This window comes from Arachis hypogaea, chromosome 2 (genome assembly GCF_003086295.3).
Source record: "Arachis hypogaea cultivar Tifrunner chromosome 2, arahy.Tifrunner.gnm2.J5K5, whole genome shotgun sequence".
Classification (NCBI taxonomy): domain Eukaryota; kingdom Viridiplantae; phylum Streptophyta; class Magnoliopsida; order Fabales; family Fabaceae; genus Arachis; species Arachis hypogaea.
Genome location: NC_092037.1, coordinates 88,248,947 through 88,262,540, shown reverse-complemented (window position 1 = coordinate 88,262,540; position 13,594 = coordinate 88,248,947). Strand labels below are relative to the sequence as shown.

Here is a 13,594-nt window from a genome sequence, read left to right as displayed (position 1 = left end):
CTTCAAGAAAGACTGAGCCATGAAGTAATTTGTCGGTTTTGGATGTTCGAAAATTACAAATTTTGAATGTCTGAATCAAATTGAGTAATGATTAGGAGTCTTATTTTTGTAGAAAGAATGAGAATTTAAATGAGAGCTTGAGTGATTATGGGTCTGAGTGAGTGACAGGAATTTTTCTGTGAGTTGAAACATTGGTAAAAATTTTGAGAGTTAAGAGCAAGAGTGAATAAGCAAGGGTTGGAGGCGGCGTTGGTGGTTGCGTTGACCAAGAATTGAGTGGATACAGGTTTCCTTTTTTAATTAAAGAAGAATGGAATACTGCAAGTGAGTGTGTCTTTAAAATTTGTCTTAACCCTTAAGCCATTTCTTAACTAACTGTTATATATGACAGTTATGCACACTATGACAAACACAAGTAATTAAGTGTTCTAATTATTACAAAATTGAAGAAAATTCTAATGCCTAGTGTTGCCATAAAGAGCTTGCTTCAAGACTGCTAGCTTCCTCTCATAACTCTGCTTTGACAACTCAGCCTTTCTGAATGCAGATTCTGATTCTTTGAGACTGCTCACAACCTCTTCATTCTCTTTTATCAAAGTTTCCAAATTCTTATTGATGTTTATAGATTCAAACTCACAACGTTTCACATTGAATTGTAACCTATTCCTCTTCTCATGCAAGGCTTTTAGTTTCGACTCCAATTCATTGATTTCTTTTGACATCTCATTAACCCTTTCTTTTCCTTTAGAAATTGAAGCAGAAAAGTGTCTCTGTTTGGCCTTAGCCGCTTTTAACTTCTCTTGAACTCCATTCTTTGAGTCGATCAATCTTTGATGATTGTCTAACACTTCTTGAACAGGTGGAAAATCATTGAGAAAATCTTCATAGAAATGACTAATCTCAATAACCAAAGAGTGAAGATCTTTAGGAACTTGTGATGACTCTATTATTTGACCTAATTGAGCCACATAGCCGAGAAGCTGATTCTTGATGTTAACATCTCCTACCAAGGCTTCTAGTTCATTATCCAAAAGAAGTTGCATTTTTTGAAAGATTGAAATTAGAGAGAGACTTTGAAGTTCTAATGATCCAGGACTAGGGTACACAAAGTAGCTCTCTGACAATGTTTTATCCAACTCTGCAATAAGCAAATCACTATCTTCATGAAGCTCATCTTCTGAAACCATCATAGTCAATGTAAGCTCAGAATATGTATTAGCATCAAGAGGGACCTGTACAAGAAAGTAATTAAATAGTTAGAAAAATGAACCAACAATTAGGGATTTAATTTTTAAATGTGAGTATGTATTAATGCTAAAAATAGTTGTTTAAACCAAATCAATATTTAAATCATTCAATATTTTCACATGGAATTAATACTAATGTGAACCAAGCTACCATTTTATATCCTTTCATACCTGAACTAAGGGAATAAGTGCTGTCGACTTTGACTCGGAAGCAACATAGAGATTATCACTTACATTTTTATCTCCAATGGCAGCATTATCATCATCATTATTATCATCAACACTTGAAGAATTTTCATTCATATCAGTCCCTACTACATAATTAGCACCAAAACCATTAGCAGTAATTGGTGGCATGATATCAGTACCAGAAGTAGAAGCATTTCTATCCAGATTGACTACCATATCATCATCAACATTAGCAACAGTAGCACCATCCTTATCTTCTGCCATAGCATCAACACCAGAAACAGTTTCATTCATACCAGCTACTGCATCATGAACACCAAAAACAGTAACATCTTCATCATCATCTGCTGCAATGACATCAATACCCAAAGTGCCTTCATTCACAGAAGCTACAACGTCATCACCAGTAGAACAAACAATATCATCCTCATCATCATTGAAGTGCTCCAAGTTTTCCTCAATTGGTGGTTCATCGTCATATATGAGATAAACTATGGTCTTCTTCACAATGAACCCAGATCCTAAAGCAACAACAATCCGCACGGTGTCACCAGGTTCTAGACTTGACAGTAGGATTTCCCTGTCCTCATCTTTGAATGAAGCTAACTTATCTCCCTTAAATACATTGGATGTGTCCCTTGATAGATTTAAGATTCGCACATTTTCAAGAATCAGACCTTCTGTTGTAGTGATGAATGTGGAAGAAGTAGAATAGAAAACAATGTGCAACATCATGGACTTCAAGTTGCGCCCATTTATATGAAGGACTTGAAAAGTCACAAAGGAACCTTCACCACTGAATGTTAACAAACCTGGATTATTGTTGTCATAAGGGAGCAGGTAATCTCCAAGCTCATTGTTCTGCGATTTTACATAACAATATATGCTTCACAATTCATTTATTTCATTAACAACATAAATGATATTTCAAACAACTTTAAAAGTTGTTTCCACTTCGGATCAAATTAAATAATTTTTGTTTAAGATATGCTTTTATAAATTCTTTCCACGTTTCAGTAGAAATTTTTGTAGTTTAAAACAAATTCTTTTCCAAAAATGTTAAATCAAAGACATCCATAAATAGATGATAGAGTAGATATTATCTTTTAATTCATCTTTTAGCATATAGAACCAAATAAAAGAAATTATATATAAAAGATAGGGACAAACCTGTGAAATGGTCTTTTGAAGTATCTCTGTGGTTGAGTTTTCCACCCCCATTTGAATCAAAAGGGAATTCAAAGCAGATTTTGATTCAGAAATATCCATCCCCAATTCATTGAAATTTGCCACATTGTCAGCATCCAAAGATACATCTCCTTTTATCTGAAGCCGTGGACCCCAATTTGCATAAGTGAAAACATTTGATGAACATTTTTGCATAACTGATGACAACATATTATTTGGTGAAGTCCATAACCAAAACATAATTAAAGGAATCACATCACGTGCCAATCCTTCATAGCCACACAAAGAAATATGTCCAAGGTTTCTTAATCTTGCTAGCGCACTGGGCACTTGTGCTATGGCAGTGTTATCAGCTTTTAGCACTGCCAAAGATTCCATTTGTTCCACATCTTCTTCTAACTTATCAATCTTTGAACACCCAGAGAGGATGAGAGTTTCAAGAGATGTCAACTTGTATATGCTTCTTGGAAGTACACAAAGGTTTGTACATCCTTCTATATTGATATGAAGGATGTTTTGTAGAGTTCCAATGGTATAGGAAACCGAAGACAATTCTGTACAATCCTTGAGAACTAACTTTTCAAGATTAGGTAGGTATGAAAAATCTGGGGTTTTGATCAAGTCATGTGAATGACTAAGATTTAAAATCTTCAGCTGTTTCAACAACTACAAGAAAAGAAAAATATGTTAGAATACAATACAAGCTTACAAATTATATGTACGCGTTAGGATTCTTACCCGGGACTCCTTCCACAGAAGTTTGAGTTTGCTGTTTTCTAACTCAATGGAAATTATATTTGATTGATAGCAGTCTTTGGGAGTGTGTCTCAAAGGAAATCCATGCCAACTCATCCATCTAAGATATCTTGAAACATGTTTGAACTCTCCATTAGGTTGTACACCGGCGAGTTGAAGCAATTTAAGTTTAGTCATACTCTTAAATGCTTCTTTACTCAAACAAATGGAATTGGTCATTGGCAACTTCAAACTCAATCCCTTAGCCTTTAAATCTGTTCCCTAAATGAAATGAAAATGGAATATTAATTAATGGGAGTTGGAAATTAGCAAAAGCAGTATAACAATTAGATTTAATTTTTCAACAAATAATGCTTTGACAGCACTTTTATTGAAACTAATTGGTTCGTCCCTTTATAAATGTGAAAAAAGTTATTTCTTTATCACATGATACTGATCACTGTTGAACACAATTTAGTCTAGTAAGAGATTGAATTTGGCAGAGGAAAAATTTAATCATACATTTTTGGTACTAGTTACCTATGATTTTGACAATGATAGTTAATTACGAACATAAATATTGCATCTTATCTCTATCTAAAACGTAAAGCATACCTCATGATTCTCTAATAGTTCAAGCACTTTCTCATCGTACCATAATCTACTTCGCTCTTCAAGCTCAGGTGATTGCTCACAAATTATTGCTCTTCCCATATCTCTTAACAAGTCATGCATTCCAAGCATATTATTGTTATCAACAGTTATAAGGTTTCGCTCTTTAAGTGCACTGATTCCAATTTCTGCATGGAGCCCGCAACCATTTAATATCTTCACAACATCATTCCGATCCATTCCAATAAAAAAGCATGCAATGTCAAGGAATATTTCCTTTTCATAATTCTTACTTAAACCATCAAAACTTATTTGTAGTTTCTTCTGGACTTTATCATGGGGAATTAATTTCAGAGTATTCAATGCACTTTGCCACTCTTTTATTCCCATATTAAACAAATGGGACCCAAGAACTTCCAGAGCCAGTGGCAATCCATTAGAATATTCAACTACATCTGTAGATAGCTTGGCAAACTCTTCTTTTGGACATGCTTGTTTGAATGCATGCCAGCTAAAAAGCTCAAGGGATTCAGCCCCATTCATCTCTTCTAGATTGAATGTGTGTTTACACACTCGAAGAAGATCATCATGTCTTGTTGTGATGATTACTACGCTTCCAGGACCACACCATTCACCACTACCACACAAAGCATTGAGTTGGTACAAATCAGTTACATCGTCAAGCACAATGAGTACCCTTTTAGCACCAAGCCTTTCCTTTAATATTTGCATCCCTGAATCAATGTTACGTATGTGTATCCTTGTTGCAATGAATATATCCTCAAGAAGTTGCTGTTGCAAGAGAACCTTTCCGTTATCTTGCTGCCATGTTTCTCTAATGTTCAGGAGGAAACTCCTGCCATCAAAATCGCGACCAATTTTGTTATAGATGGCTTTGGCAATAGTGGTTTTACCAACGCCCCCCATGCCCTTTATCCCAAGTATCAGAACATCTTTTGTCTTTTGAATGTTTGATTCTTCAATCAACTTTTGCACACGAGGTTCTACCCCCACTGGATGCGCTGCAACGAACAACTCTGTCTTATCTAACAACCGAGTAACGTGTTCAACAATTCTTTTGATATCTTCACTTTTGTTCCTATAAAATATATGTGTTCAACAATTCTTATCTAATAAACAACTCAGTTATCATATTAGCACGAGATGAATCAATTAGAAAACTCTAAACTAGCTACCAAATAATATATGTGTGTACGAGACCTTTGAAATACAAATACCTGGAGTTGATCACAGTCATCCCTGAAAAGCTACTAACTTCACGAAGATCTGTTCTCCAACTTTGCACCTTATCTTCTTCCACTGATCTTCGACTTATAAGACTTTCAAAAGCTTTCCCAAAGTCAGTGTCTTTCTTTTGATAACGTACATCAGAGGGATGTACTTCATAGAATATGGGGTAAACCACTTGATTTTTTGTTCTATGGCATACCATGATATTCTCAAGCTCTTGCAGGCACCATTTTGAATCAGCATAGTGGGTTGAAAAAACAATGACAGAACATGCAGACAATCCAATTGCTTTTAACAATGCGATTGAAATCCGTTCTCCCCTTTGAAGTCCATCAACATCATCGTCATCCTTGAAAGCAGCAATTCCAGCATTTTGGAGAGATGTATGGAGATGTGATGTAAACGTTGGACGAGTGTCCTTGCCTCGAAAACTCACGAAAACATCGTACGTCCTTCGCTGCAAAATGATTATAATAAGAAAAAGGTGAAAATCATATATTAGATAATAAGAAAACATAGTAATGTATACCAAGGAATGCTAGAGGGTCATCACATTAGTTAGCCATAATGTTTAAAAATATGGAGACTAAAGTATGTTGTTAGATGAATAGACTAAAGAAATTTGGTTAATGGCTAAAAGTGATGGCCAAAAACAATAAATTCTGATGACCATCTACCATTTCTCATACATACCTGATCATCAGTTTGTGATTGCTCTCGAACGATTTCTCTTCCCATGTCTCGCAGCAAAGGATGCATTCGAACTCTATCTTTCTCATCAAATGTTATAAGACTCCGCTCTTCAAGGAAACTAATTCCAAAGCCATAATTTAGTGTTTCCAGTACCTCCCCCCTTTCCATGCCAATACAAAAGCTAGCTATGTCAAGAAATATTTCTTTCTCTCTGTCATCATTTAAGCCACCAAAGCTTATTTTCAAAACTTGGTGTACATCCGGATGGGGAAACCTTTTGAGTCCACCTAATACATTCTCCCACTCGTCTTTCATCTTTCCAAATAACTGACAACCAACTGTTTCAAGGGCTAGTGGCAATCCCCCACAATATGCAACTACATCTTCTGCAAGTCTAACAAACTCGGTTAAAGGAGTTGCTTTCCCAAATGCATTCCAACAAAAAAAATTCAAGAGATTCATTGTAATCCATTTCTTTCACTTGGTACACATAATCAACTCCAATCATACGAAGCAGACGTCTATCTCTTGTTGTGATGATTATTATACTCCCTGCACCAAACCATTCTCGACTACCGCACAAGGCATTCAACTGATCTATCTTATTGACATCATCAAGTACAAGAAATACTCTTTCCAGGCGAAGTCTTTCCCTTAATAAAGCTACTCCTGATCCGATGTTTTGTATGTTTATTTGTGCTTTGCAAATACCATTCAATAACTGTTCTTGCAGAAAAACCTGTTGGTTATTCTCCCACATCTCCCGAATGTTTGGGAGGAACATTGTCCTATCAAAATGGCGATGAATTTGATTATAAACACTTTTCGCAATGGTTGTTTTACCCACTCCTCCCATCCCCCATATCCCCATTAACACGACATCTTCTGGTGTATGAGAATGTAACTGTTGAATCACATCTTCCGTGCGAGATTGTACTCCCACTAAATGCTTTGTGATGAACAAGTCTTCCGAAGCAAGTAGAGTAGTTATATGTTCAACAATCTCTCCGATAATTTCAGCTTCACTTCTAGTTCTGTAAAAATAAACCAACGATTTTACCTAAGTAATGATTCTAACTTTTTCCAATGAATTCAACTTAGCCTTTATTTGGTCACTAAGACACATCAATCTACCAATCTATCTATTTTTAATATATAAAAAATATATGGATAAATTAAGTTTTAAAATATCTTTCTCCTCCTATTAATGCCATGTCACGCTTACTTGGCAATACTTTAAAATCAATCACTCAATTTTTTTTAAATCAACTATTATTTTTAAACTAGAATAAGACCCGCGCGATGCGCGGGGCGGTAAATTAATGATAATATATAATAAATATTAAAAATTGTTATGTTTTGTAGAAATAAATTAAATACGTGTAAATTAAAGTTAAATTTAAAAGATATTTTATTTAAAATAATTTGTAGTACAAAAAATTTGGATATTGAAGTTATACAAAGTAACATTTTTATTTGGTGGTTTGATTTTTACATTTGTTTTAGTTGATGGACTTAGTCTTCTTATGTGGCGCTCGTCCTCCTTTTTTTTATTGGTTGTTGTTAGAGTTGTTGCTTTCTTATTTCTGTCGTAGGTTCTTGTGAAGGGATGTTCTTTATGAATTGTCGAGTTTGATACACTTTCTATTGTGTTGTTTGTTCCATCTTTGTATGTATGTTCTTCTTCTGAAGATGTATCTTAAATTTGTATAGTTTTCTTCTTCCTTAATCTCTTGATGTAGTGGTGCTTCAATGTCATTATTTTTTTTTAAATGTTATTAAATTTGAAGCAGTGTGCCCAATAAATTTTTTGTTTCGCCATCAAATAGTACAAAAGTTGTTATAGCACTTTGATCTAAAACCTTTAATTGAATTTTGAACGTAAAATAAGTATTGGGTTAGTAACTAATAATTTGATAGATGAGATTATGAAAAGTATATAGAGTTATTTTATTGTTGGATATTGTGGTGTTTGATTACATGTGCCACAAATGTAATTATTTTCTTTTTTATATACTTCTTTCTAACACTTTTTACATTTAAACATAGTTCCATCCAAACATAGTTCAATCTAAATTTGTCATATTTCATTTATAATTGCTAAAATTATGAAGATCTTTTCCTATTCCAATATTCAATTTATGTTATCATTAGGTATATGGTATTTGAGCAAGTATGAATGTATAATGGATGTTGTGAGTTTTTTTTTTTGTCAAACTTGATTATCAGACTCTCATTGCATGGCCATTAGATCTTTGATAGTTATTCGATTTCTAATCATTCTACTCTGAAAGAATGATGCTCTATTGAAAATAACTTTTTTGTACTAAATTTGATGTTATTTGAACTCTAATATGGATGTTTATTAATTTTAGTGAGTTATTTATAAAAATTAATAAATTAATTGTTGGGGTTATAAATTTATTGTATTGTTTATAATGGTAAGATATAATAAATATAGAAATATGAATTCAATGTATTTGTAGGTTACAAATTTATTGTATTGTATTTTTTAGTTTTTTATTTGTATATTTTATTTTTTTTGCTGATTTGGAAATAATAATTAATTTGGCAAGAATTGAGTGGTTGATTCTAAAATTTTGCTAAGTAAGTGATATTATTGACATGGCATTAGTAGGAGGAAAAAAATGTCTTAAAAGTAATGTGGGTAAATTTATGTATCTACTTTTATATATTAAGAATAAATATGTATAAGTTGTAGAATTTGAAAATTTGTAACTGAAATTTTTTATAATTATTATTATTATGACACTTTTAATGTATATTTATTGCATTTAATTAGTACTTGATGTTTCAATTGAATAATAATATAAGAGATTTTTATTTTAATTTTTTAAAAATATTTTACTAAATAGTAATTGGTTGATTTTCATCTTTTCCCAAATCATTAGAATTGCTGATGTGGCATCATTAGCAAAGAAAAGATTGCTTAAACTCATTGCGGAGAGAGTTGGTATCAACTTTTATATATTATAAATAGATTAGCAAAAAATTAAAATATACGAAAAAAATTAAAAATAAAATACAATAAATTTGTAGCCTACAAATACATTGAATCCATATTCATATATTTATTATATCTTACCGTTATAAATAATACAATAAATTTATAACCCCAACAATTAATTTATTAATTTTTATAAATAACTCACTAAAAGGTAATAAACATTCATATTACAAATGTCATAATAATATTATTAATCGTAATAAATTTTACGTTACAAATATACAAATTCTATACTATTTAAACTACTTACATAAGTCTCTAATCACTATTCCTTCAAATAATATCAAATTTAGCAAAAAAAATTATTTTTGAACTATACATCTCAAACTTACTCAATAGAGCATCATTCTTTCAGAACAAAATGATTAGAAATTGAATAACTATCCAAGATTTAATAGCCATGTAATGAGAATCTGATTATCAAGTAGATAAAAAGAACTCACAACATGCATCATACATTCATACTTACTCAAATACCATATACCTAATAATAACATAAATTGAATATTGGAATAGAAAAAGATCTTCACAATTTTAGCAAGTATAAACAAAATTGATGACAAATTTGAATAAAATTATGTTGAATATGAAAAGTGTTAGAAAAAAGCATATAAAAAAAAACTACATTTATGGCACATGTAATCAAACACCACAATATCCAACAATAAAGTAACTATATATTTTTTATAATTTCATCTATCAAATTATTAGTTATTAACCCAATACTTATTTTAGGTTCAGAATTTAATTAAAGGTTCCAGATCAAAGTGTTACAATAATTTTTGTACTATTTGATGGCGAAGCAAAAAAATTATTGGCCATAACTGCTTCAAATTTAATGACACTCTAAAAAAGTAATGACATTGAAGCACCACCCCATCAAGAGATTAAGGCGAAAGAAAACCATATAAATTCAAGACACGTCTTCGAAAGAAGAACATACATGCAAAGATAGAACAAACAACACAATAGAAAGTGCATTCAACTCAACAATTCATAAAGAATATGCATTCACATGAACGTACACAGAAAGAAAAAAGCAACAACTTTAACAACAACCAATAAAGAAAAAGGAGGATGAGCGCTACATAAGAAGACTAAGTTCATCAACTAAAACAAATACAAAAATCAAACCACTAAATAAAAATATTACTTTGTACAACTTTAACATCCAAATTTTTTTTACTACAAATTATTTTAAATAAAATACATTTTAAATTTAACTTTAATTTACACATATTTAATTTATTTTTACAAAACATAATTTTTAATATTTATTATATGCTATCATTAACTTACTCTTATTCTAGTTTAAATCAATACAAGAAATAGTTTTATAAAAAAACTAATGTATTTGCGGATAAATATATAAATTATTTAATTTATTTTTAATGTATATTTTATATTTATAATTAATTTAATAACTGATTTATGTTTATATAATTGTCTATTTTGGAACATTTCTAAAATAAAAAATATAAAAAGAAAGAAAAAATGCATATTTCATTGTTCTGTTTCCTATTTTGAAAAATAAAACAAACAAGAGGATATGGAATTACCTGCTTCCAGTGATTAGAAATCCAAGAAGGTTAGCAGCTTCAGTGAGCGCAGCCCTCCAAGCGTGGACTATCTCATTCTCATATGAGAATCTATGACTTTGAAAAGCTTTTTCAAAAGGACCGCTCTGGTGGCGTATATCTGAGGGATCAACATTGTAGAATACCGGAATGACAGTTTGACCTCTAGTGCTTCTACACTCCATTATTTTCATCAACTCGTTCAGACACCATGTAGAAGCAGCATAACTTTCTGAGAAAACAACAACAAAAAGTCTAGAAGCTTCGATTGCTTGAACTAGTATGTATGTCATCTGGTCTCCTCTCCCAAGCGCCTCATCGTCCCTGAAAGCATGAATCCCAGCTCTCCTCAAAGCGTCATAGAGATGTGAGGTGAATCCGCTGCGAGTGTCTTGGCCTCGGAAACTCAAATACACATCGTACTTCCATGATGGATCGGGTATTCTTTCTGCTGACATGGGCGATGATAGATGGATTAGAATGAAGAGCAAAGGGATTCGTTGGGTAACTGGTGAACAAACTTTATGTGATTATAAAGTCAACGCACGAATCAGATCACAGCATTTGCATATGCAGCTCTATCTACATATACTGCTTAACTTTTTGTTCATATCTTGGAGATTAGAGATTAGTACATGTACAGTAGTAATAAACAATAAAGATTAGATTATTTTAGCTCCCCATATAGTTGCTCCCCATATATATATATAATCTTTTTTTTTGAAGTATCAATAATTAATTAATTACACTGTACACATTTTCGTGGTGAATATCATTGTTTGTTGAGCTAAAATATTCCAATTTCTTCGTTATTACTTAGAGATGCTCACACTCTTGTCTATTGTGTTATGACAACTTTACTTGGGCCAGCAACACATGAAAAAAATGTAGAGGACATTAAGGTTGTCGTTATTAGATCAGATATAATAATAGATTATATCGGGAGAAAAAATAACACTACAACATTTTTAGTTTAAGATAACCCTTATTCGAAGCAATATTTAACAAAAGTTGTCTTAAATAGACAAAAACAACATTTTTGACGAGTTGCCTTTGAGTAAGGCAAAGATAACAAATTTTTGGTTACCCATAAAAAAAGTGGGAAAAGCTCTGCATACAAGCCATTAGGGCTTGTATGCTTTACAAGTTCATTAAACAATAAAATCAAAATACGCACTGCTCCACATACGTTGATTACACGCGCTATATAACATCCCGCGTATATCTAACTACCAAATTTAAAATATTTGTTTCCTTCTTCGTTTTCGTTATTTTGAGATTTAGTTGTTCTTCTTCTTGCGCGTCTTCCCTCCTTCTTCTCAATCGTTCTTTTCCTCTCCTTTTCTCACTGGTATGTTCTTCGTTTATGTTACCTTTTTCTCTCTCTGCAACTCGAGCTTCGTTTTCTATTTTGATTTGTTATTTTCTGAAATCAAAGTTTGAATTCGTTTTGAAGATAATGGATCATTCAACCTCAGATTGTCAGCTGAATCCAGGCGAAGTGGATTATGAATTTGAATCTAACGAAGTTCCTGAGGTTTGATTTAGTATGAATTTTCTTTCAGTAATTCACTAATTTGTATAGCATTATGTAGTTGAAAAATTGCTGAACATTGACTGTGAAAGTAACACGTTAACATGAATCTGTCGATTCAATGTATTAGTTGTGATTAATTACCTGGAATTTATAGCAGACGCTCGGGTGTAGATCAATTCTTCTTTGGGTGTATTTTAGCTAGAAGTGTGGGTGTATCTATACTTTACTGGTTTTTTGTTATTTTAATTGAGTTGTTGTTGTTCAGGTGTATTATATCAGACATGATTGGGTGTGTTTTTAGTTTTTGACATGGTGTATTCTGCAGCCTGTGTATTTACAGTTTATGGCTTTAAAGGTCATTCTGTAGTTGAGTTGTTGCGGTTCGGGTGTATCATATTAGACATGATTGGGTGTATTTGAATCATATCCATGGGTGTATTCACAGTTCTGACACGGTGTATTGTGCAGCCTCTCTCGGTTGTTGATGACGAGCTTGTTCCGAAGGTCGGAATGACCTTTACCACCCTTGAAGATGCTGGAAAATTTTACAGGAACTACGCCAAGGCTGCAGGTTTCTCTACAAGAGTTCAGTGCACAAATAGGAAGGAAAACGAGATTAAGAATCAACTGATTACATGTAGCAGAGAGGGAAAATAGAAATCTAAAATATCTCCGACCGAGAAGACCAATCCGACAGCCGGTTTAAACTGTCCTGCAAGAATTTATATACACACATTGAAGGATGTCGGTGCTTGGATCATTTCAAAGGTTGTGCTGGATCATTCACACCCCTGCTGTCCAAGCAAAGCAGAGATGCTCAAACAGCACAGGGAACTAAGCATGTCCATTCGTCGTACGATAGAGAATAACGAGGAGGCCGGTATCAGACCAAGCAAAACCTACCAATCATTTGTTGCGGCTGCCGGGGGTCACCGCGAGTTAAATTTTATCGAAAAGGACGTGAGGAATTACATTACCAGGGAAGTGCGGAATGTTTCCGAACAAGAAGATGCAAAGGAATTCGGAAAATATTTCTTAAGAATGAAAGAGAAGAATCCGAATTTCTTTTTTGAGCTCGAACTCGAGGAGGATCAATCGATTAAGCTGGCTTTTTGGGCCGATGCAAGAAGCAGAGCTGCCTTTGAGTATTTCGGAGACGTCATTTCATTCGACACCACCTACAATACAAACAGGTAATAAATTGTCCCTGTTTATGATGCTAAATTAATTTATTTTTACGAATCCGCAGCAGAGGTGTATATTGGCTGTTTCATTGGGTGTATTCGAAGCATTTGTTAGGGTGTACCAAATGATTTTGCATTCTGGACCATGGTAATTTGTTTCAGGTATAATTTGGTCTGTGGTTCTTTTGTCGGGGTGAATCACCAAGGTCAGTCAACACTTCTCGGATGCTCTTTGATGAAGAACGAAGAAATTGAATCATTCAAATGGTTATTTCAATGCTGGCTTCGTTGCATGGGAGGAAACGCTCCGAAAGGGTTTCTCACCGATCAGTGCGCATCAATGAAAAGGGCTT

General features: G+C 33.1%; 2 protein-coding genes across 2 annotated transcripts; both read right to left on the bottom strand.

Annotated features, from left to right (window-relative positions):
• Positions 1-331: 331 nt before the first annotated feature.
• On the bottom strand, positions 332-11,104 carry LOC112749671 (uncharacterized). Its single transcript, XM_072219576.1, has 8 exons — positions 10,503-11,104; positions 5,916-6,949; positions 5,210-5,679; positions 3,975-5,070; positions 3,363-3,641; positions 2,607-3,290; positions 1,419-2,297; positions 332-1,232 (listed from the first exon to the last, which is right to left on the bottom strand). The coding sequence occupies exons 2-8, from the start codon at positions 6,375-6,377 to the stop codon at positions 456-458; spliced, it is 4,647 nt and encodes a 1,548-aa protein (XP_072075677.1). The 5' UTR covers positions 6,378-6,949; positions 10,503-11,104; the 3' UTR covers positions 332-455.
• Positions 10,499-10,978, bottom strand: LOC114924785 (toll/interleukin-1 receptor-like protein). The gene has a single exon (XM_029290321.2). The coding sequence runs from the start codon at positions 10,976-10,978 to the stop codon at positions 10,499-10,501; it is 480 nt and encodes a 159-aa protein (XP_029146154.1).
• Positions 11,105-13,594: the final 2,490 nt, after the last annotated feature.